Source organism: Sphaeramia orbicularis, chromosome 15, assembly GCF_902148855.1.
Source record: "Sphaeramia orbicularis chromosome 15, fSphaOr1.1, whole genome shotgun sequence".
Taxonomy (NCBI): domain Eukaryota; kingdom Metazoa; phylum Chordata; class Actinopteri; order Kurtiformes; family Apogonidae; genus Sphaeramia; species Sphaeramia orbicularis.
In genome coordinates, this window is record NC_043971.1 from 26,509,404 (window position 1) to 26,534,040 (window position 24,637).

Sequence of the window (24,637 nt, forward strand, 5' to 3'; positions counted from 1 at the left end):
TGATGCTTATATGTATGTGTGTAAAATAGAATTCCAATGCACTGATGGATAATGGTGCTTGTAATGCATCAAGAAATGCACTAATGGCTGGAATCAAATCAATTCAACACATACAGTACAGGGTGGGGAAGCAAAATTTACAATGAACACTTAGTTGTTTTTTCTCAGCAGGCACTACGTCAATTGTTTTGAAACCAAACATATATTGATGTCATAATCATTCCTAACACTATTATCCATACCTTTTCAGAAACTTTTGCCCATATGAGTAATCAGGAAAGCAAACGACAAAGAGTGTGTGATTTGCTGAATGCACTCGTCACACCAAAGGAGATTTCAAAAATAGTTGGAGTGTCCATAAAGACTGTTTATAATGGAAAGAAGAGAATGACTATGAGCAAAACTATTACGAGAAAGTCCGGAAGATACTATTAAAGAAGAATGGGAGAAGTTGTCACCCGAATATTTGAGGTACACTTGCGCAAGTTTCAGGAAGCGTGTGAAGGGAGTTATTGAGAAAGAAGGAGGACACATAGAATAAAAACATTTTCTATTCTGTAAATTTTCTTGTGGCAAATAAATTCTCATGACTTTCAATAAACTAACTGGTCATACACTGTCTTTCAATCCCTGCCTCAAAATATTGTAAATTTTGCTTCCCCACCCTGTGTATTATACATACTATTAGAATACTGCTGCATGTTGGGGACAGAAGAAACCTTTGATTATAACAAGTCTCCACAAGGCACCTTTTAGTGACTCACATTAATGTAAAACAGACACAACTACATTTCCAGAACCCTGTCAGCTGCTTGTTCAGCTTGCACTAAACATTGATTCTCTCTCTCTCCATTTATACATTAAACGAATCAGCTCAACTGCCACAATGACAATAATGTAATAAATCTCTAAGCAGGACTCAGTCGTTTCTAAATGGCATTTAAAACAGTTAAGCACTTTAAATCCTGCTTAATGTGGACTGACACAGGAGAAATAATTGCATCAGTCTGTAGGTTAGATGCTCACTTCTCAACCTGTGTGTGTGCATTTAGGTGGATTGCAGTAGATTTTTAAAAGCACAATATGATAATAGTAGTTTAGGGCAGGAAAAAAACAATAGATGATTCATCAGTTATTATCATTCAGCCTCTCACCCAAAAAAATCTTTAACTCAGAAAATGCATTATACATATGTGATGAAATTAACTTCTTTTATTAGAAGCTGGATAACTGTTGAACTGAGCCAGTACAAGTCAAAATAATCCTACCTGAGTATTTTTTAAATTAAAATCACTGAATAATACCCCATAAAGACCCAGCGCTACTTTTGTGTCAGTTCCCGAATGGATTTTTCTTTCTATTTAACATTTCTTAAGTGATTTATCACCTTTATTACAATATTATCCTATGTATTTTGCATTTGTTCAGTGAAAATCAGATATTTTCTTATATTTAATTCTCTGCTCATGTAGATGTTCATAAAAGCTCAGATTAAAGTTGAGGCTTATTATATCAAAAACAGAGAAAACTGAAGAAAAAGTGGCTTTTTCAGCAAATATATCATTAAATGAACATAAACCGAGTGTGTCCATCCACTGTCATTTATTCATTTATATGTATTTTTCTGGTGAATCAATGTTGTAGAAGATGATGGTGTTTCCGCGGTAACTACAGAGCCTCTGAACGTCCAGATCTGATGAATATGAAAAGATGACAAACTGCATTTGCACCAGTTATTTACATGTATTGATTAGATTAGTGGGTCAACACTTCTTAAACATTTTAGATCAGTAGATGGTTTTGGTCACCAGTGGATGTTTGGGTCTTTATGGGTTAACCTAAATGTAAATATATATATATATATATTGTTAACCTTTTGTGCTATTATTTACCCCTTAAAGTCAACCTTTTTTGCCACTATCAGACAACTTCTGCCAATACCAGTACTTTGTAAAACATCCTTTCACCACACATTACCAGTTATGTTCCTAGTTTTCCTTATTTGTTATCAATATCTCATCTATATATCTGCATGTGTCGCCTCTACAGGTTCATCTTGGTGTTTGGGTGTCTGGTTCTCTCTGTGTTTTCCACGATCCCCGCCCACCAGGAGTTCTCCTCACACTGCCTGCTCATCCTGGTAAGTACTCAGAACCATATTATTATGTGGAAACATGCAGAAACGCATACATTTTCTCTAAGTGAGTCTGAACAATCACAGAGTATCCTCCAGCAAGAACATATTTAGTCTGTACATTTTTATGCTGACATGGTAAACCTGAAGTATCCGACCTGTACTGTATGTATTTGTGCCTCTTTGTTGTTGGAAGGCTGGTTTGTACCTGCATGTATATATTTCTGATGTCTACATGAATGTCATGATTGTGTAATAATAGAAAAAAAAAATAATAGCATTTGCCTCAGAAGTGATTAAGCAGATATCATTACTTACAACAGGATTTTAAACACAGTATAGTACAGATACAAGGTTTATTTTTGTTTTTTTTACCACGTTTACATGTCTATAATCTGCATGTGTAAATGAGAGTGCATGTGTTCTCTGACAGCGCCACAAACATTACAGCGAGGTGCTCACAAATCTGAACCCATAAAGACCCAGTGCTACTTTTATGGCAGTTCCCAAATGCATTTTTCTCTCTATTTAACCTTTCCTAAGTGATTTATCACTGTTTATTATAATATTATCCTTTGTATTTTGCATTTTTCTTATATTTAATTACTGATCATGTAGATGTTTATTAAAGCTCAAATTAAAGTTGAGAGTTTTTCTATTAAAAAACAAACAAAACTGAAGAAAAAGTGACCTTTTCAGTAAAGTATATCATTAACTGAACATAAACCCAGGGTCTCCATCCACTGTCATTGATCCAACTCCATGGGTTTTACTGGTGAATCAATGTTATAGAAGATGACGGTTTTTCCACTTTCACTACAGAAGATCCAAATAGGTCAGATCTGATGACCATGAAAAGATGACAAACTGTATTTTACACCAATTATTTCCACGTATGGATAGGATTAGTGGATCAACAGGTATTATCAGTAGATGATGGATATTTGGGTCTTTATGTGTAAATTCTTGATATTGTGTTTCTTATTGATCCTTCTAAAATACTAGCATTTAAATGAACATCACATAACATGGGTCTGTATGTGTGTGTCTTACAGGAATTTGTGATGATTGTGGTGTTTGGTCTGGAGTACATCATCAGGATATGGAGCGCAGGCTGCTGCTGCCGCTACCGAGGCTGGCAGGGACGCCTCCGCTTCGCCAGGAAGCCGTTCTGTGTCATAGGTAAGTGTGTAGAGATGTGCCTATGAAAATGTATTTAACGTAGGGATGGGCAGTAAAACCATAATGATAATCATATTATTATTTTTTAGATTATTTTGTGATGATTTCCTCTGGAGCTTATAGTGATAATTATCATAATCCTGTTGTCTTCATAGTTTCTTAGTTTACCTCAAAAATATTTTTTATCATTTTAATTGATAAACTTTCACTCAGAACCAAAAGCATTTAAACTGTAAAGAAATATTGATTTTATGAACATTTTTAACATGATAACATTTTGACCATAATATCCAACCATAATTTCAAGATAATGTGTAATTCTCCAAAAGCTTTGCTACTTTTTGGCATTTACAGTTACTATGAGGCTAATATTTAACTGATCATTTCTAGGATGCCAAATTTCACAGACAGAATATTAAAATTAATAAACGTTTTCAGAAATGTATAATAATTTACATGAGTAATTCAAGGATTCTCAAAGTAATTTCAAGATCTTTGTGTGCTTGAGGTAATTTATTTGGGACTGAAACACACATGCTGCTTTAAAAAATACCTTTTTTTATTGTCTGATCAATATAAGCAGCAGTAAAGGGGCACAAAAACATAAAACTACAAGATGGTGGGTGTCAATCCTCATGTTCCTCCAGTAAGGTGGACAGCCCCCTGGAAAATACAACAGAGAAAAAGCTTTTCAGACAGATGATGACTTATAGACATATTAAAGGTGATAGGCAGCTTGTGGGTAATCAATAGCTGTTTTAAAGGTGATGGATGGCGATGTGGATGAATCTAGTTAAGGTGAACACAGTTTTCAATACTCATAAAATGGGACCTGCGACCTTTAATTTTTGCTCTCTGTCTCCAGACATCATTGTGCTCATTGCCTCCGTTGCTGTGGTTTCAGCCGGTAGCCAGGGTAACATCTTTGCCACCTCTGCTCTGCGTAGCCTTCGGTTCCTACAGATCCTGCGCATGGTTCGCATGGACCGCAGGGGTGGGACCTGGAAGCTGCTGGGATCTGTAGTTTATGCACATAGTAAGGTAGGGTGTGTTTGTGGTCTGAAATATCTCTTAGGTGGAGATTTATTTTTTTTAATTTTGACATTTTTGAAGGAGCTTGTCTAACGTAAAAATAAAATGTGTATTAAAAGTCATGTTCTAAGGTGATGAATAAATATTAATAATACTGACAACTTTTACTCAAGACTTCATTACACACAATATACACAATATTTCCTCTCTTGTCAATGGCCCACTAGACACCGACTAGAGTTCTGAATGTGTTTAATAAAACTGAATTGATTTCACAACTGTACACCATTCAGTAACACTCATACAGATATGAATCTGAGTCTGAAATATGCCATATTTGTGCGTGGTTCAGGAGCTGGTGACAGCCTGGTACATTGGATTCCTGGTGTTGATTTTCTCCTCCTTTATGGTCTATCTGGTGGAGAAAGAATTGAACAAGGAGTTTGCTACGTATGCTGATGCTCTGTGGTGGGGCACGGTGAGTACACATGCGTCATAAGACTGAGTGTGCGTGCATGCAAAGTGGAAACTAGCACTTAAGGCCAAATATACCTCTGTGGAGATTGTTTGGATAAATGTTTAGCAACAATGGCTGTATTACTATGTGTTTGTGGATTACATTGTGCATTTTGTGTGGTAGCTTTGCAGCATTATGTGTCTGTTTTTGTCGAAAGCTTTTGTTTTGATGTAAATGTTTCATAACTAATAGTGAAATTGATGGGGAAATTATAAAATGAGTTACATGATTGAAAAGCATATAGACCCACACAGATTTTATCAAACACTGTTACTATACATTCTTTTTTTTCCAGGTCACAGAAAAGAACATTAGAGTTAGTGTTTTTCTATCAGTAATATAACACAATTTATCGAGTTCGAGGTCAAGTTTATTTGTCATGTGCATTAACAGTACACATACTGTCCACTCTGGCTCTCTCTCAGCCCTTAAAATCTCTATATAATATATAAATAATGCAATAAAAAACAATAAAACAATATCTGTAAATAATTTAATAAAATAGCAATGACGAATACCAGATTAGTTCCATAAAACTATAATAAGCTTTGTGTGTATTCTACAAGCTCCTTATCACTGAGCATAAAGAACACAAAAGGGCTGTAAAATCACTCTTGACTGAGTGTACTGCACTGTTCCCTCCTACGTCTAGTACTCATTACCTGTAGAAAACAACACAAACAAGAAAAGGCCCAGTCAATAAATTCAGTTTTCTCCCGCTGTCACATAAGACTGGCCTGTTGGACCTGTGGGAATAACACACAAAAACACAGCCAAGTTCAGCCACATAAAGTGACAAGTGTGTCAGCATATAATATGAGTTGACAAAGCAAAAAACCAACAGCCATGAGTGAATTTTGTGCACTCAGTATGAAATCCTCTAATTTTTTTGTATAGTGTTAATATTCGTTTTTCACATTTCTGCATGATTAATGTGTTCAAAGCTGCAAATGGGAAAAAAGCAACAGAAAATACACACCTTCAATCAGCTGCTCTCTCCTCTCTGTCCAAAACAAAAGACTAAATTCAAAGTAAGATTGACCCGGCACCATTTCATGCTACTGTGGAAAAGGGACAATACTTTTTGAAGCTTCTGTCTTGAGCCACAGAGTCATGTCTAATGAACTTGTCATGGATTTAATTCCCCTACCTGCCTGAAAACAACTGTGATTAGCTAAAGTTTGTGGATAAATTTGCTCTTGCCTGAGTCCACTGCAGTGTGTGAAATTCTTGTTTTGTCTCAGACCTCATGAATTACAGTATGCTGAAAGGTAATTGTGGAATTTTTACCAAGTGATGCCAAAAAACTATCAACCACTGCCTGCTTAGGTCCAAGCAATTTGTATCAGAAAAAAGATGAAAAACCAAATTCCTCTGAAACGGAGGGGGAAATGGATGTAATTTATATGTCCAACTATTAGTTTGATCATGTAGAACAGTGTTTTTCAACCTTGGGGTTAGGACTCCATGTGGGGTCACCTGGAATTCAAGTGGGGTTGCCTGAAATCTCTAGTAATTGATTAAAAATAAAAATAAAAACTTACGAATAAAAAATATATGGTGAGTTGAGAGAGACAATCCCAATCCATAAAAGACATGACAAACTGTGAGTCTGAAACTGAAGCACTGTGGTTCTGTTTATCTTTCAAATGTTCATTGTGGTCAGTTTCAGATGCTGCAGCTCTTTCATAATTCATAGTTTGAGTTCTTGTTTGTTCAGTATTAATTGTCAGCCTTGTAAATCCAAGCTGGACTGACTGTACATATCCTGACCAAGGAAAATAAAATTCTCACTTTGTGCAGTAATCTACACCTGGCTTTACTGCCTCTGTCCATAATAATATACATTATATAGACTAAATGTCATCTAAAATTAATATTTATTTGCAACATAGTATAGCAAACTATCACATGATCAAAAACAAATTAATTTTAGCAAAAAAATGTCTCCGTTTTGAATGTCTGGGGTCGCCAGAAATTTGTGATGTTAAAATGGGGTCAGGAGCCAAAAAAGGTTGGGAACCACTGATGTAGAATAATATGTTAAAATGCAAATACAATTAGGACCGAATTTGAGGCACTCAAAACCACCTGTGTCCATCCTGATTATGTAACTCAATACTTACCCTCTTGGTTTCCTGTGGATTGACCTCTAACCCCTCAGATCACCCTAACAACCATCGGCTATGGTGACAAGACCCCACAGACGTGGACAGGACGGTTGTTATCAGCTGGCTTCGCTCTGCTGGGGATTTCTTTCTTTGCCCTCCCAGCTGTGAGTCTCACACACACACACACACACACACATTATAACACCATCGCAGATAAAGGTTGGTTGAACGAACGGCCACAGGACAAGGGCACCATCTTTTGGCTTTGGGGTGTTTTCAGCAGGTCAAAATCTGTGTTTGTGCCTGTAGGGCATCCTAGGGTCAGGCTTTGCCCTGAAGGTGCAGGAACAACATCGACAGAAGCACTTTGAAAAGAGGAGGAACCCAGCTGCCAGTCTTATTCAGGTAGACACACACACACACATGCAAACACACACTTTATATCTTCTGAAGTGTTTTGCAGCAGCTGTGAACTTCTTACAAATATGCGTGCTTCGTGTGTGTTTTTATAAGGTCTCTAAGCTTTTCACTTTGAGTTCTCCAACGCTGTGCGGAGGTGTCTGTCCACTAACCCGATCCACAAGTGTGTTAGTAATATGTTGAAGTGCGAGTCCTTCTAACGTGGTCAATGTGTTTTATTAAGTGTATTTTAAATAGGACTGTGTGCATTTTGCCCCCTCCACGGGCTGACAGGGCGTGTAGCTGCCGGTGATTAACAGTGTGTGAGGCACGCTGTCAGCACTCAGGTCCAACAGCAACACACATTGCTGGGATTTATGAGCCGTTTCCATGGCAATCATTCCCTGGGCAGACGCTCCTCCAAACCATCAGTCATTGTAATAGACAGGACCAGCAGCATTACCTTTTAATGCACAATAAACATCTGCTGTGCTGTGTGTTTATATTAATGACACCATATCGGTGTGTAAGTGCATGATTTTTTTTGGTTTCTTTTTTTGCTCTTTGTCTGGTCTGGGGTTTTTTTTTGTCTCATTTATAAACCACAAAATACCTTGACCTACTTTTTCATTTCCAGCAAATAAACTGCCTGCTTCCTCATGTACATATGTGCAGTATATTACCTTGATAACAGCAGCAGTTCCTGTATTAGTCAGTAAAGTCAGCATCATCATCTGAAAATTAAGTTAAATGAAAGAAAAATAGAACTTTTATTCAAGCATCCAAGCTGTCTTAAGAATTGTTTGCAATAATTTCATTTCAGTTTCACAGCTGAGGTAAGGGGATATAGGAGCTTGTGAAGCAGACGTAACTTTTATAAAAATCTGAAGTACAACCAATTAATTTAAGAGGAGCTCTTTGTTAATAAACTTGACATCTGACCTCTGCACTGAGCAATATTTTCTTAGCTTAACCATATGTGGGCGTTTTAGTATTTGTGCACTTTCATGTTTTACACTGCTGTTATTTAAAAGAGAATTTGCATTTTATTTCCACATATCTGCTTTGGATGGGTCTGTATTTTAAGTGTATAATGGTTAAAGGTTGTTACACTTGAAAAAGACCAATTGGAGTCTAATTGTTTTTGAACAAGTCACTAAAGGAGCGGTTAATACTGCACGTGTTAGTTTTATTTTTGTTGTATTGGCTTCACACAAGGTCACTGTCTATTATCTGCCAAGCTTTTAACGTTTTCCTCAACAGGTAAAAAGGAAACTTGGAAGTGGCCATGATGTGTTGAATATGCGGATGACGTTACTCTGCTGTCCGTCACTCTACTCCCACATCCCACACAGCTCTCCATGCTTCAAATCACTCTGTGCAGGGGCAGGATATTAACACTGTCTTCAATCGCCAACAGCTGGTCAGTTCAGCAATTCACCTGCTGCAATAACGATTTTCCCCAGCAACTTTATTTTTAGAACTAGATTGGCTCTCCAAATGACTGTTTAAGTTTGAAACTGGTCTCCAGAGGTGCCTAACAGCCAACAGCAAAAATGGACCAGCTTTTGGCAGGTGGTTGGTGTTGATTTCCACCCTGTATGTGCAAAGTGTTTATATAAAGGCTTTCTTGTCATATGATGGTATGACATGTGACCTCACCTGGCACTATTACAGAGGTTTCTCTACAGCTGAGCAATATCCTGATACATAAATAAGGTTAAAATGTGTGTATATATATATATATATGTATATATATATATGTATATATATATATATATATATATATATATATATATATATATATATATATATATATATATATATATATATTGTGGGGCTCATGTCAGATAGTTTCAGTAAGGTTCACTGCACTCTTTTACTTTCACTTTTAGCTCGAGCACAGACAAAATAAAACTAGTACTCACTCAGAGAGCGCAGACCTCTGCCAAGGCTAAAAGTTCACTCTTCTTCTCATTCCACAATATTGTTAAACCTCACACAAACCACAAATTATAACCTATGTCAAAGCACTTATGTTGAGAAGAAATGAAAGCTACAACAGACTGAAAGTAGTTTTCAGAAATCACCAGTTTCTTCTCCTCTAATCTCTCAGCCTGCATTCTTTGCTACTGTCAAACAGTTTATATCAATATGAAGTGAAAGGTAATTGTCTGTTTGTTCCATGGAACATCAGTGCTATATTAATGCCATAATGGATGGAAGTCTGTTGCCATAAAAGCACCAGAGTTTTGCTTCTATGCTTTTATGCTCTGTTTGTGTCCATAGTTGGTTCTTTATTCACTAGTAGCTCTATAATAAACATTCATTAGTATAATTAGTAATATAAATAGACATTCATCAGATTAAAGAACAACCAACAGCTGTGGAATCGTGTGGCATTAATTTTTTTGAGACATTACTTTGCAGTATTCTTAACAGAGCATACGCCACTACTTTTCACAGTGCATTGTGGGATACATAAGTAAGTTTCACTATACATTCAGACTGTGCTCAAAGTTTATTAAAGAAAGTGAAAAGCAACCCGAGATCCGATGCCATTTACTGTGATGTCAAATTAGCCCATGCCCTTTCCTTCTGCAAATTTTTATGAAATTGGGGTAATTTCTTTTTTTTTTTTTTCAGTTATTTTTTATTGAGTTTTTTTTTTACAGCAGCAGTGCAAATAAATATCTGAACAATAGGAATTGTTGTTTTTATACAGAACAGAACATATACAAAACACACATACCAAAAACAAAAAAAAAAACATCACAAAGCAAAAAATTTGTATAATTTCTGACCTTCATATGGTTTTACTTTACATGAGTAGAAAAAGAAAAAAAGACTATATCAAAATGTTGAATGTTTAAGAGCATACTCAGCCAGTAGTAGACCTCCCATATGGGTGCCAGCTGGTTACAACCCCTGAAAGACCTTTATGTTATGCTTTCACATATATCCCAGTCCCCTTTTTCCTCACCATATTTGTGTCATTTACGTTGTGTGTCATGTTTGAATGTGTGTCTGTCTATGTGTGTGCGTGTGTATGTGTGTGTATGTGTGTGTGTGTGCATCTCTGCTCCCTCCCTCTCCCAGGCGGCTTGGCGTCTATACTCCACTGATGGTTCTCGTCCCTACCTCAGAGCCACATGGCACCACTACCAAAGCGCCCTCCCTCCCCTCAGGCATGTATCCCCACCACCACCACCACCACCTCCACCTCCACCACCATCACCCCGCCTTCCACCACTCCCTCCGACAAAACCCCCCCAAGATGCATCGGCACAACCCCAATAACTAATAGCTTTTCCTTTTTTCCTTCCTCACTTTCCTTTTCTCACTTCCTACCCAACTTATATGCCCCCTCCCCTCTTTATTATCCACTCGCACCTGTCCCCAATGTTGAATTATTTTTCATTATTTTATTTTATTTTATTTTATTTATCCTTTTGATTCTGCATGTAGTGTGTCTGGCGTAGTTATGCTGCTGATGAGAACTCGGTTTCCATTGCTACCTGGAAGCCTCATTTGAAGGCGTTACATACCTGCAGCCCTGCCAAGTAGGTAACAACTTATAGACCTAGAAACATGGCCGCTGTTGCTCAGCCATTCTCCTCATCTCTCCTGCTCAGCTGGTGTCTCTTCATCTCCATTGGTGTATCGTCTTTCTTTTGACCATGTACTATAACTTACCTGTGTTCATTTTTTTTTTCCTAGCAGGGAAGGTTTGCTTGGCATGTGCAGTGTTTCACAGCATCACCCTTATGCTAAAAAAAACCCAAACACTAATAACCTGACCAGAAATGATGACATAAAACCATAAACAAGAAGTATTAGACTGCCTGGCCAAAAAAAACAAAACAAACAAACTTGGATTTAACTAAAAGAAACTGTAAGATCCTTCCATTTGATAATTACTGCAGTGATTAATATGTTTCAGTTATTTAACCCTGTTTGATGCAGTGAGTAGGTTGTCATTTCTTAAACATCTATCAAACTATGAATATTGCACAATCCCAGGGTTCACTGGGTTCATCTGGCTTGTGATTAAGTGGTTTGGGAAACATGGGACATCATTTTCACACACGGAGAATGTTTGGGATGTGTTGGAGAAGACTTTATGCAGTGGTCCAACTCTCCCATCATCAATACAAGCTCAACTAACTGTGGATGGAAATAAATGTTATGTGTTATGCAGCACAAATGTATAATCAGAGTTAAAGTGAAATATTCTGTGTGGGACTTTTTTTTTTGACTGGGCAGTGTATGTGATCATTCCAACTAACATCAGAAAACTATGAAGGCTTTTGATGAAATGGACAGCCTGAAAATATGTTTTTCTCAACTGATCCCTGGACTTTGAAGTTGGTACACACTTGTTTTGATAAATATGGTTTTAATCAATATATACATATTTAAAACTTTTTAAAAGTTTTTTTTTAAGCAACAACATATGACAATTTAAATTTTACTGATTTTCAATTTATTAGTTAAATTTTTTGGATAGCATAATTCATTGTGCTTTAGATAAATGAAAGAAACTTCCTGAGGAAAATGAAAACTACGGAGCCCCTTTGGAGACAAGTGAGGAAAAAAATATTAATGCGTGGCTACAGGTTACTAATGTGTGGCCACGAGTTACTAATGCATGGCCACGAGTTACTAATGTGTGGTTATGAGTTACTAATGTGTGGCTATGAGTTACTAATGTGTGGCTATGAGTTACTAATGTGTGGCCACGAGTTACTAATGCGTGGTTATGAGTTACTAATGTGTGGCTATGAGTTACTAATGTGTGGCCACGAGTTACTAATGTGTGGTTATGAGTTACTAATGTGTGGCTATGAGTTACTAATGTGTGGCCACGAGTTACTAATGTGTGGTTATGAGTTACTAATGTGTGGTTATGAGTTACTAATGTGTGACCATGAGTTACTAATGTGTGGCTACGAGTTACTAATGCATGGCCACAAGTTACTAATGTGTGGCTACGAGTTACTAATGCATGGCCATGAGTTACTAATGCATGGCCAAGAGTTAGTAATGCCTGGCCACGAGTTACTAATGTGTGGCTATGAGTTACTAATGCATGGCCACAAGTTACTAATGTGTGGCTACGAGTTACTAATGCATGGCCACGAGTTACTAATGCATGGCTACGAGTTATTAATGCATGGCCATGAGTTATTAATGCATGGCCATGAGTTACTAATGCATGGCCACGAGTTACTAATGCATGGCTACGAGTTATTAATGCATGGCCATGAGTTGCTAATGCATGGCCATGAGTTACTAATGCGTGGCCATGAGTTATTAATGCGTGGCCATGAGTTACTAATGCATGGCCATGAGTTACTAATGCGTGGCCATGAGTTATTCATGCGTGGCCACGAGTTACTAATGCGTGACTATGAGTTACTAATGCATGGCCACGAGTTACTAATGCATGGCCACGAGTTACTAACGTATGGCCACGAGTTACTAATGCATGGCCACGAGATAAGTAACACATGGCCACCTTATCGCAAGTGTTTAAAGTATATCACTTTTTTTTTTCTCACATATCACCAAAGGGGCTCCTTCGAAAACAAAAAGGTTAAACAATAAAAGATCACAGTATTAAAAAAAAGAATTAAAAGAGTGTATATGGTACTTAATGACATAATAATATTACTTGTATTAAAACAAATAAAAGAAAACACATTGCTAGTGCCTCACTGAAGGTCTCTAAACTCCAGACCTCATACTCCTCATACTGTGACTGTCCAAACCAGTGTATTGTTGTGTCAGTGGGACTGTCCACAGTAACACTTCAGATGAACCATCCTCATAGTGAAGCTGCAAAGTTAACACTTGGTTACTCATTCAGTTACAACAAAACAAAATACTTTCAACTCAGTGAGTGATATTTTTCCCAACTGTGACATTTTTTTTTTGTTTTAATTTCTAGCTCACTGTCTCTCCTTTCACTTCCCGTACACCCCAAACTGAGACCCCCCCACCCCCTACCCCCCTTTTTTTTCCCTGCCTGTCTTTCAGCTAACGCTTAGCCTGACTGTGCATGGCCATAGCTTGCATGTGTTTGGAAACAATTACTCTAACTATTCACCCCATCGAATTAAATATACTTTTCTTTTTATGGCCTTTTGGCATGATGCCTCATATATCCATTAGCAAAAACGTTGGATTACTGCTTTTTTAATCTGCTGAAATACTGATTTTTCTCCCTTTGTCTCTTCCTTTTCATCCCACTAACCCTTGAAGGAAAGAGCAGGGCGAGACTACTTACAGGTTTGTATGACTCAGCTCTTTCCTACGACACATAAACATACACATTTAATATGCAGTTTCAGTGAAATGCTAGGTTTAATGTTACTTTGAATCTGTGGAATCTGATCGCTCATATTTTGTATCAATGTGTATTTTTTAGGGGTGGATAGAGATACTGTATGAGATGAGACAGGGATAGTGTTGTGCACAAGAAGCCCCAGCATTATGTGTACTGCCACATTTGAGCTGGATTATTTGCAAAGGCACAATGTTGTCACTTTCTTTCCTTATTTTTCTGTAACTTCCACTTTCCCTCCATCTCTGTAGTTATCTCATTCCCTTTCATCTCTTCCTCTTCTCTGTTCTTTTTCCTCTCCTGCACTTGACTCTTTAGCAGGAAAGGGTGATGGGTTTCTTTGTCTCTGCTCAGTGTGTGTGTGTACATGCGTTACTGTGTGTGCGCATGCATGCACACGCCTTCAAAGACAGGAGTCTGTACCATGTCTGTACCATGACGCACTTTTTCCATTGTGATGGTATTTATATAACTCATCAAACACAAGTCTAGGAAAGACAGAGCGAAGTTGAAAAAGGGGAAGAAAGGGAGGGGAGAGGAGATAGGGGATTTCAGAGAGAAGACGACAGAGAGAGATTTGTGAGTTTAATTATGCTTGTATAGTTTTTACAGTGCAGCAAATCTCTGGCAACATTTGGGGGCCTTATGTTGAGCCAGCAGCTTCTTAGGCACTTAAATTTAAGACAGCCACATATATGCGTTTATAAAAAATAACTTTATACGCTTAGTCAAACACACAAACAAATGTTCCTCTCATCCCCAAACAAAACAAAGTTTAATTACGTCTTGTTGTATCCTCAACAAAAGTCATCTTCCAGAAATCCCTTTCTTTAAAAGGCTGTGTTTCATTACGCTTTCCTTTCTTAGAAACTTCTCATGTGGCAAATCCAATTTACACATGTAAAATTATAATTATGTACACTTTTCACGAGACTGTTTCTTTTCTGTACATTTTCCTTTAGCCACAAGAACAAAAAGCGGTCTGCATTATTAGCTGGCTTACAGACTACCGGCTGCTCGGCGGCGGTAGGTGCCGTGGTAAATGGTTGGTGGTTTTCGTTTAAGCAGACTTGTAAACACCAGCAGTAGTAAACATTAGGCGCACCGCAAAGTGCTACAGCGGACATCATGCTGAGGATAAGTGTGCTGGGTGTTGGCAAAGAGAGGCAACATGAAATGAGGGATAATAGGCATTTAATCTGAAGTTTATGAGTGTGTTTAAGCAGGTGTGTGTTTATTCCTGCTTGTACACTTCGATTCATCCTTGGTGATGTAGTAAAAAGCTAAATGGTGGGTAAACCTCCAGGCAGTGATCCTCACTTTATGAAAAACTCTCATTCTTCAAAGTTTATTCCCATTTTTTAAAACCAGAAAAGTGTGACTCTTCAGCCTGTCACTCGGAGGACTATATAAATTCATTTCTCTAGACTTTATTATTCACCAAATAAAATGTTATGTTGTGACTGATAAAAAAAAATACTGAACTTAATGTAAGTCTGTATTTTATAGTCTGTTGTATGGCTCACAGTGCTCAGATAACAGGATTAACACACGCTAGGCTAACCTGGCATAACACTGAACAAATCTTTACACTTTTACAACCCACCATAATTTATGCAACCCTGCAGAGAGCTTGGTAAAGTCAGAAAATATCCTCCTATGTTGAGAAAGAAATGATTTGGGAGGTTTATTTGTAGAGCTTTCATACTTGATTGAAGAGCCTAACCCAAGCAGGGGGAGCTGAAAAGCTTTCACAGTGAAGGATACGAAAATGTGTTTGGGAGAAAAAACAAGTTTATTGATAAGAAAAATAGACTGTCATCCTAAGTTGGGGGGTAAATAAAGTTCATGTGGATTTAGTCTACTTTATACCTGTTCAGCTGTTTCCATTCGTCTGTGTAATAGGTCCTCTGCCCATACTCTGTATTTCTTCTGTGCATCAGTATAGACGGTAAAAAACACTTCTCTCTTCCATCTTCTGCTAATCTCCACTTTTAATCTCCTTCCTCTTTATTTCCTCCTCCTCATTCTCTCCTTCATCCCTCCCTTCTTCACTCTAGTAAGGGTCTAAGTAATAGGAGGCTCTTCAGAAGGTATACTTGGAAATATAGGAGGTATTTACTACCCAGCACCAAGCATCCTCTCTGCCCTGACCCAATAACCTGTGGATGACTAATAGCATTGTCCCGAGCATGGAGGAGAAGACAGCAAATATACTTTCTGTCCGTCTTGATTCCTTTATTTCCCTCTAAGGATTTTGAGACAACTGCTGCCTGCTGCCTGTCAAATGTAAAAAAGATTTTGTTTCAAACTAAAGGGGAATTACACCAAAATTGGTGCTTATACAAAACAAGACATGAGCAAGTCTAAAGGGATTTAAAAAAAAAAAAAAAAATAGAAATTTCTTCAACACTACACTTCTGTAATTGTACAAAAAGGCTGGTATCATGATTTGTTTTGGGACTTACTTTACTACACTTCGAGTAAGTAAAGTACTGTAAAGGCCTGAGGAAAAAGTCAAAAGACAAGGCCTAAATTCCCCTTTATGTTATTTGTTTTACCTGTTATTCCCCCTCACTCCTTAAACATACCTATCCTCCGGCAACATGAATGTCTTCTTTTTCCCATTTTTTTTCATTCATATTCTTCATGACCAATCATCAGCGGTTGAAATTCTTTGTAATTTCATTTAATAAATTACTGTTCCTGGTAATTTTCTAGTCTTATCAGTTGGATGAATGTGACAAGAAGAGGAAAATGAATGAAAATGAAATAAGCAAATCATGGCACTGGATTCAGATGATCTTAAATTATCCCTCCAGAACATTTAGAATCATGCAAATGGTCCATAGTTCTGCATATTTCATTATACAGATGTGTCTACTGTAGTTTTCCCCCACATTCCTGCATGTTCTCCGCATTCCCACTGCATTCTTATTCAGTTTCTGTGTGGAAGTATAGCCGGCAGTTTGAAAGATGAGGATTTGACATATATGACAGTCAGACAGTTTAATTCTATACACAAAAATAGATAGGTTACATTAGTGGTTTTAAATGGAAATGCTTATCATGATAGTAGATAAATAATAGAAAATGAACAATAATATATTCCCTAGAAACAAAGAATTATTCATGAATTGTGCTGGATTTACTAGTAAATGGTCACTTACCTATGGTTTAAGATGGTGTTTGGTTAATACTAAAGCCTGTGGACTGCATATAAGGATCATTACCACCATTCATTTTGTCATCTTATATGCATTAAGTCTACAATTTTGCAGGATTATTGTTATTTTAATTCCTCGTAGCCATTAGGAGTTTGCACTGGAGATGTTTAACAAATGGCTCCTTTTGCTATTAAGTTCAAATACAACATCTTATACCCCGTGAAAGACATTTGAATGGATTAAACACTAAAATCCAGGTGAGACATTGAGGTCAGGAGCAAATGGAGCTGTGGCATGAGAAATGTGCTGGGACTCTGCATCCTTCATTGGTCTGCTGCTTTGCATGCTGGTCTATTTGCCTTAGCAACATAATATTTTGCTGCAGGCAGTGTTTATTGATAGAGGGTTTCATCATCTTGATCAGTGTAGTGTGTTTTTCTCTACAGCACTGAAGTCTAATGTAATGTATTCATTTCAACTGAAGATAAACATAAAATAATAAAGAAACAGACAGAAAGGGGTATATAGCCTCCAGTAGATAAAGATATGATATTTACAGTATTGTATGTGCTTGTAAAAGAAAAAAAATCACACTGAATGAGACCATTTTTGCCCTTTTTGAATAATTTTCTTAATCTCTGTACAGTCATTTTACCAACTTACCAATAAACGTACAAGAATATGTTTTGTGTAGCTAAAATTTCCATATAAATTCCACGTTCTGGGATGGTCTAATTTGTATGAAGCCAGTGTCAATATAAATGTGGTGGTGAATTGTCAATATTACCCGAGTGAATACATGAATAGTTTATTCAATATATTGATTGGCAGTCATTAGCAGAGAAGGGAGGATGAATGCGTTCAAGCGCTGACACTGAGAGGTTGTTTGGGAGGCTTGGTGGGCAGACTGCATTGTTCTGGTGTTTTGGGCATGTCAGATGGATGGATGGTGTTTGGGCTGAAGGAAAAGACAGAACGCTGCCCTGTGTCTGTGCTCTGAACTCTTCTCACTCTCTGAGGGGAAATAGGTGTTGACAGCATCTTTTTTTTCTTTTTCTCTCCTTGTGTGTCTATCAACTCCAACCTATACCACACACTCTTTGTGTTTCATTCAACTCCATCTATCTCTATCTATCTATCTTGTCTATTCTTTCATTACCGTCTTCTTTATGTGTCCCCTCTCTGTCCATCTTCGTCCTGGTTTCCTCTTTTTCCCTCTTTGTGCAGTCAGAAGTTGAGTTTTAAGGAGCGAGTCCGGATGGCCAGTCCGCGTGGCCAGAGTATGAAGAGCCGGCAAACGTCCATTAACGACCGCCAGCGCTGTTCCCCTGGCAGCGAGGTAGTGGGCGGGCCCGAGCTGATGGGTGGCAGCCCAGCCAAAGTGCAAAAGAGCTGGAGCTTCAACGATCGGACCCGGTTTAGGCCGTCACTGAGGCTCAAGAGCCAGATTCGCACCGCTGTCCCTGATGGTGAGCTGACATTAGTTGTGTGAAAATGTCCAAAAGTGAGGAAACAAGTGGCCATAACAACATAATGTTGGACATATCACTCTCTGTACCATTTGCATTAATGTGACTTTATGATTTATTGAAATCTAGGCAATTACATATGGAAATTAATAACCAAATTTCAACAAAAAATGAACAAACTGTAATGAATTTTATTTATTTAATTATTCATTCATTCATTCATTCATTCATTATCCTGCCCGCTAAATGGGAGGCAAGGGGTATTTTTTTTGGTTCGATTTGTTTGTTTGTTTGTTTAACACTCTAGGAGCAAAACTATTGCTTCAATTCATACCAGAATGGGTTTATAGATTCCTAGTGACCCAGAATAGATCTCATTACATTTTTGGAAAAGTAGGTCAAAGTTCAAATTTTTAATGAATTTTTAAAATCTTTTTTATTTCCCATTTACTTATAATGGCCGAAATTTTACGTCTATAAAAAACATTGATTTTGTTTCAATTTACTTCAAATTTGGCACAAATACAGAGGCAGTTAACATGCTGACATCAGCACATACATAGACATGATGACATCAGCTGGAGCGAAGCCAAAAAAAGCTACAAGACGTTTAGGGGTGGGGTTTGTTGTGCCTGGCACCACTTGTTTATTTATTTATTTATTGGTTGGTTTATTTAACAGGGGCATTGTATATTAATTCACATTGCTGTAAAGGCACCAGAGTTCTTTTTCATCTGCAGTCCCTAGACAGATGGTGAATTGTCACCCTAAAAGGTAGCATAAGGTTATAAACGTGCAACTTTTAAAACACAATTTATAATATCTAAACACAGACGAGTACAATCCAAGTTTTACCATACAAAATTTCCAATTAACAACACCAAGGTAAGTAAAAAAAAAAAAAATTAAATTCACTTGGCACTAAGACATTAAAAAATACAACAGAGACAGGACTAAAACATTTCTAATGTTGGCAGCTTCAGTTATCAATTTACCAGTTTTTTTTAGATGCATTTTGAACTGATTATAAGATGGCAGTTCTCTATATGCATACATTAATACATATTGCACTATTCAAAGCAGCCCATAAGTCAAAAATATCCTTAAAAAATTCAACGGGGTCATACTCTCATACCTAGTCAATAGAATGACAGACTTGCTTTAAAATGAATAACACCTCTGTTCTTCCTTTTTTTCACTGACGTCATAAATTTTTAACAGATTTTACAATACGCTATTCACAATACATCATTCTTTACCATCTTTTCCATTTTCTCTTAGCCTATGCCTGCTTCACTCTTGTAATTATTGGCAGGATTAAGAATATATGTACCTTCCTCTTTCACCTTATAGCTGAGCTGGCGAAACACTGCCCATTCCCAAAGATCTCATCCAAGCAGGACATAAATTTTCACCTCTTAAAAGCCAAAATAGTATCAGTTTGAAACATTCTTGGAGATTGCTGTCAAGACCTGCTATGGAGTGGGTGTTTTATGAGCTTAAAGACTGGAAATAATTTTGCACAGGATCACATTTATTGATGAAATGGCGGTCTGTTTCTTTCAGTGGATACAGGTATGACCACGGAGGATTCCTTTGATGAAAGAGGCTGCCATTGCGATGTTACAGTGGAGGATCTCTCAGCTCCTCTCAAGGCTGTCATCAGAGCTGTCAGGTGAGCTTCTGCTGCAGTAACCATTTATATTTAAGATCTTTAAGCAGACACTGTGACCGGAGACATCTTGGGGTTCATTTGTAGACGAAACCAACAAATTTAGATCAAAAAATTATGGGAAGGAATGCTTCTAGGACCCAAAAAAAGAGTTTGTTTGAGGTGCTCTTTGGAAAAAGGGATTCATAAAGTAGATGACAAACAGGAAGAAAAACTCCAAGGCACTCTCTTTAAGCATGAAAATGTCTTTATTCTCACAGCATGGTCCTGTATAGACCTTAAAAAAAAAAACAACAAAACTTCAATGCATTTCGGCTTCAAGCCTTCATCAGGAAGTCAAACAAAAAAACAAAACAAAACAAAAAAAAACAAAAAGGAAGTTTTTGTTTGACTTCCTGATGAAGGCTTGCAGCCAAAATGCATTGAAGTGTTTTTTTAAGGTCTATACATGACCATGCTGTGAGAATAAAGGCATTTTAATACTTAAAGAAAGCGCCTTGGAGTTTTCTTCCTGTTTGTCATCAACAAATTTAGACATATTGAAAGACACATTATCCTTTGTTTCATGTTAATGCATACATATGATATAATGCATGCAAGACCAGGAAGAAGATTTGTTTCGGTAGTTTATTTGACACTTCTTAACTGGCTTCTACTCTCATGTATTACACACGGATCAGCCATAACATTGTAACAACTGACAGGAGAAGTGTTAATGATACTGATTATTTCATTTCACTGGGTTGGATATATTAAGCTGCAAGTGATAATTTAGTCCTTGAAGCTGATGTCTCCTCAAATTGCCTGCTTTTAGACATGCCAAAAACCCATCTGAAGACATAAGGCGACAGAGCCTTTTCTGTGGCAGGTCCAAAGCTCTGGAATATTCTGCCCCAACACATCACATGTGCACAGTCCATTGTGCATTTTGAATCTCTTTAAAGATGCATCTATTTGCACTGACTTGTGTGTGACTTTTACTTGTTTTTCTGGTTGTGTTTTTAGATACTATTTATCCTATTATTGTGTATCTGTTTTATTAGTTTTAGTATATCTATATATTTTTTACTAGTTTTATGATGTCTTGTATTTTTACCTACATCTTTGTACAGCACTTTGGACACTTTCTGTTGTTTTAAATGTGCTCTATAAATTAACTTGACCTCGTGTTGTACGCATCAACATAAGCAACATAAGGAACTGAGTGATGTTGACAAGGGCCATATTGTAGCACTGATGACTGGGTCGGGCTCATATATATGTGGCAATTATTTAGAATGGTCTGAAAAATCTAATGAGAAATTAAAATAATTCAGTCTAGAAATGAAATAAAAATGTGTAAAAACCCTGAATAATCCACATGATTTTGATACTTATCAAACCACTCTGTGATCTCGGTCATCCTGGAGGTGTTCACTCTGCTTTGTATTGATTTGCAGTGACCCTTCCCTTGTCATTTAAATGTCCCCATCACCATAAACAACTGAATGCCCTCACTAAAGCTTCAACCAGCACACATCACACCATTTTAAAAGATTTCTGAGAAGCATGACTCAATTGGCCATCATTTTTTCTACAGGTCTGTAGTCCAGTATCAGTGGACTCGCAGATATGCATTTATACTTTCACCTGTTTGTACTGTAGCCTTATTATAATATCGACGATTTGATAATAATTCACTGTTGTTGTCAGTCTGATCACGTCCTACATTAATATTCTCAATCACCTGAGGAAGCTCTTCTTTTTTTCCTTACATACCACACTGATGCACTGATTACTGATGTCTTTCGCATAGATCTAAGTATAGATGTCACTTTTTTTGTTCCCCCTGAAACAGTTGAGCAGTCTCAGGGGCTTAATGTCCTGCCATTAATGACCAACCATGAACTGTCTTTCAAAGCTACTCAAATCTGTTTCATCTTCATTGCCATCTAAACTCAGAGCTCACCATTTCTGTGCATGCTGCAGGGCATTGTTGGATGGGAACTGATCAGTTGAACCGTACAGTGCCCCTGTATGGAGGCGTTTGTATTTGTATTATTTTTCTCCCTTCTTTTCTTTTTCTAAAGACTAACTCCTTTTGAATGCTCTCTTTCATTGAGCTTTCAATTAAAGGCTCTGCATCTTTCCTGAAAAGCAGTTCATCATTGTCTATATGTATTGATTGAACAGTAGATGAATGATCAATGTGCAGGACAGATTTAGTATCCCGACAGCCTACATGAAAATACCACCAGCCAGTTTGAATATTTGTTACTACATGGAGCCCATTTGCTGAACTGATTTGGTTTCATGCAGCCAAACACATAATACAAGGAAGATGAGTAAAAAACATATTTATTCATCCATCACTGTTACATTAGGATAAACACCATGCCTCCTTTTTGCTTGTGTCTTACCTTGCAGTGCTAACAGTCTCTGGAGAGTGAATTGAATCCATAATATATCACCACATCCAGACCTCCCCTCTGCCCAGTATACATCAAACAGTGGATGGAAAAAACATACATTCACATATGATGTTAGTCCTTGAGTTCAGATGATGTTTAGCTCCCTTGAGCATAAGTTAAATAAATAATTTCTGTATTTTTTTTTCCTATGCCTTGTGCTACATTTCACTGACCTGCTGCTACGTTGGAGTGTTCGCCTGAGGGATTGTGTGCAGTCCAGCATGGGGTGTTTTGCTTTGAATGTGTGTGTGTGTGTGTGTGTGTGCATGCGTGCGTGCGTGCGTGCGTGTGTGTATGTATACATGTGTGCTTTTGTTGACATATATGCATGTGGTGCAGAAGACCTCTGCTGTTTTACACCGGCACCAGCACCCTTTGAGAGAATGTTTTTCCAACTGGCGCCAACTGATTCTTTCACTTCACAGCTTTCACCATTCCACGCCATATTTTTCATTGTAAAAATCCTCCTTTTCACATGCACCAGTACTTTTCATCAAAAAACACATTAATTGAGTTAGATTCAGATCTGATATGTTTAGGTAATGATTCTGATGCTATACTAAACATTTGTATTTCTTGGTGTATAACTGTTGCCATCACAAAGAATTTCTTTACCTTGTAATGATAATAAGAAACCTTGAAAAAGAACATAACATATACCACTGTGTGATAATTGAAACACCAAACCTTAACTATTAAATGCAGGATGGCCTTCATTTCTGCATCTGTTCAACAGTTAACAAAAAAACAACTAAAATATATATTAGAATATAGCAAAAGTATCTCTTCAAGCTTTTCTCATAAAGTTCATCATTTGTATAATGGCTTATTCCTATATTCATTTCCTTTGGCTTTGGAGTCTTCTGCTCAAGAGATTGAATTCTTACAAATTTACCACTTATTTCCCACTGTTTCTTCCTGTATCCCTCCCTCTAATCAGATCATACATTTTTAATATCCCTTAATCACATTATAGATAATCTAACTAACCACCAGTTTGAGCATATTTGATGGGGAGTGGTCCAAGAGATTAGTATATAGAAGGAAAAAGTGTGTATTTCAGTCTTATGTGCTCTAATATCTCAAGACACACCCATATGTGCAGTCAAAGTGTCATTTTGAAAACAGAATATATCAAGATTCTCTATCACTACACATGATTATATTATCTGTTTATGTGCTCTTCTGCAAACTTTTTAGTGTCGTACATGTCTGTGCCCTCTTAGTATCATGAGAGGGTTTACCTGAGTCTGGCAAATGAGACTTTATATTTATTGATTTCATTGTAAATGTAGTTACTATTATACTTTTTCAACGATCACCTGACACAAATCAACTCTGGGAAGCATCCAGTGTGATGTTCCCTCCATAATATTATTCAGGTGGTATTTTGTCAGTCTTATTTTCACCTATAGTGGCATTTGTTATATATATTTTAAAGAAATGTGATAGTGTTTGTAGAGACTTAGATGTTGCATGTTTTGTTTTTTTTTCGAATCAAAGCCTATCCAAATCATTGGGCCTCCATCACCATCTCCTCAGGCTTCTTTTCTCACATAGACACACGTATCAATGCTCAACCATTCTCTGTCTGCCCACCCAGCAGGCCTCCTCCATGGGCAGTCTAAGCCCAGAACTTTCCCAGGGTGTCGGGTTGAAGACAGGACACCCCCTCGCCTGTCAGGACTGTTGATACAGAGGGTCAACTGTCACCATTGTTTCCATTTAGACAGTGAGAAAAAAGGCAACTGGAGTAAAGCAGAACCCACAAGGGAACCCAGAAGAACCACGTACATAGATCACTTTACCTGTATCAATATTATTCAGCCAGCGGTGACTCTAGAAGATGTAGAAGGAGATTTTCACTTAAGTTTCAAAGTCAGTCACTTTGGTTGTTATTGGTTCGACAAAAGAGCAACAGAGCTATGGTTTCCCATTAAACACTCCAGATGGAATTTGAGATTTTAATAATGTTTTCTTATCAGAGTCCTAAAAAAGATCAACAAGTGAAATGTAATAAATTGCTTCACTTGTGGTTTTAAAGATGTTGCTGCCACCTAGTGGTTTATTTTAATAATTACAAGGATTAACTCATTTAAGCTTAGGATGTGAATATTTTGTAAAGTTATTATCTTCAGTATCCCTTTCTTTCTAG

General features: G+C 37.3%; 1 protein-coding gene across 1 annotated transcript in view; it reads left to right on the forward strand.

Moving 5' to 3' along the window:
* Nucleotides 1-24,637, forward strand: part of kcnq5a (potassium voltage-gated channel, KQT-like subfamily, member 5a) — a 114,494-nt gene that overhangs the window by 84,119 nt on the left and 5,738 nt on the right. Inside the window, exons 2-11 of the mRNA XM_030156790.1 lie at nucleotides 2,050-2,140; nucleotides 3,190-3,316; nucleotides 4,182-4,357; nucleotides 4,701-4,826; nucleotides 7,030-7,140; nucleotides 7,286-7,381; nucleotides 10,844-10,938; nucleotides 13,643-13,669; nucleotides 18,119-18,360; nucleotides 19,927-20,035. Of these exons, the coding sequence (XP_030012650.1) occupies nucleotides 2,050-2,140; nucleotides 3,190-3,316; nucleotides 4,182-4,357; nucleotides 4,701-4,826; nucleotides 7,030-7,140; nucleotides 7,286-7,381; nucleotides 10,844-10,938; nucleotides 13,643-13,669; nucleotides 18,119-18,360; nucleotides 19,927-20,035 (1,200 nt within the window). The remainder of the gene's footprint in view (nucleotides 1-2,049; nucleotides 2,141-3,189; nucleotides 3,317-4,181; nucleotides 4,358-4,700; nucleotides 4,827-7,029; nucleotides 7,141-7,285; nucleotides 7,382-10,843; nucleotides 10,939-13,642; nucleotides 13,670-18,118; nucleotides 18,361-19,926; nucleotides 20,036-24,637) is intronic.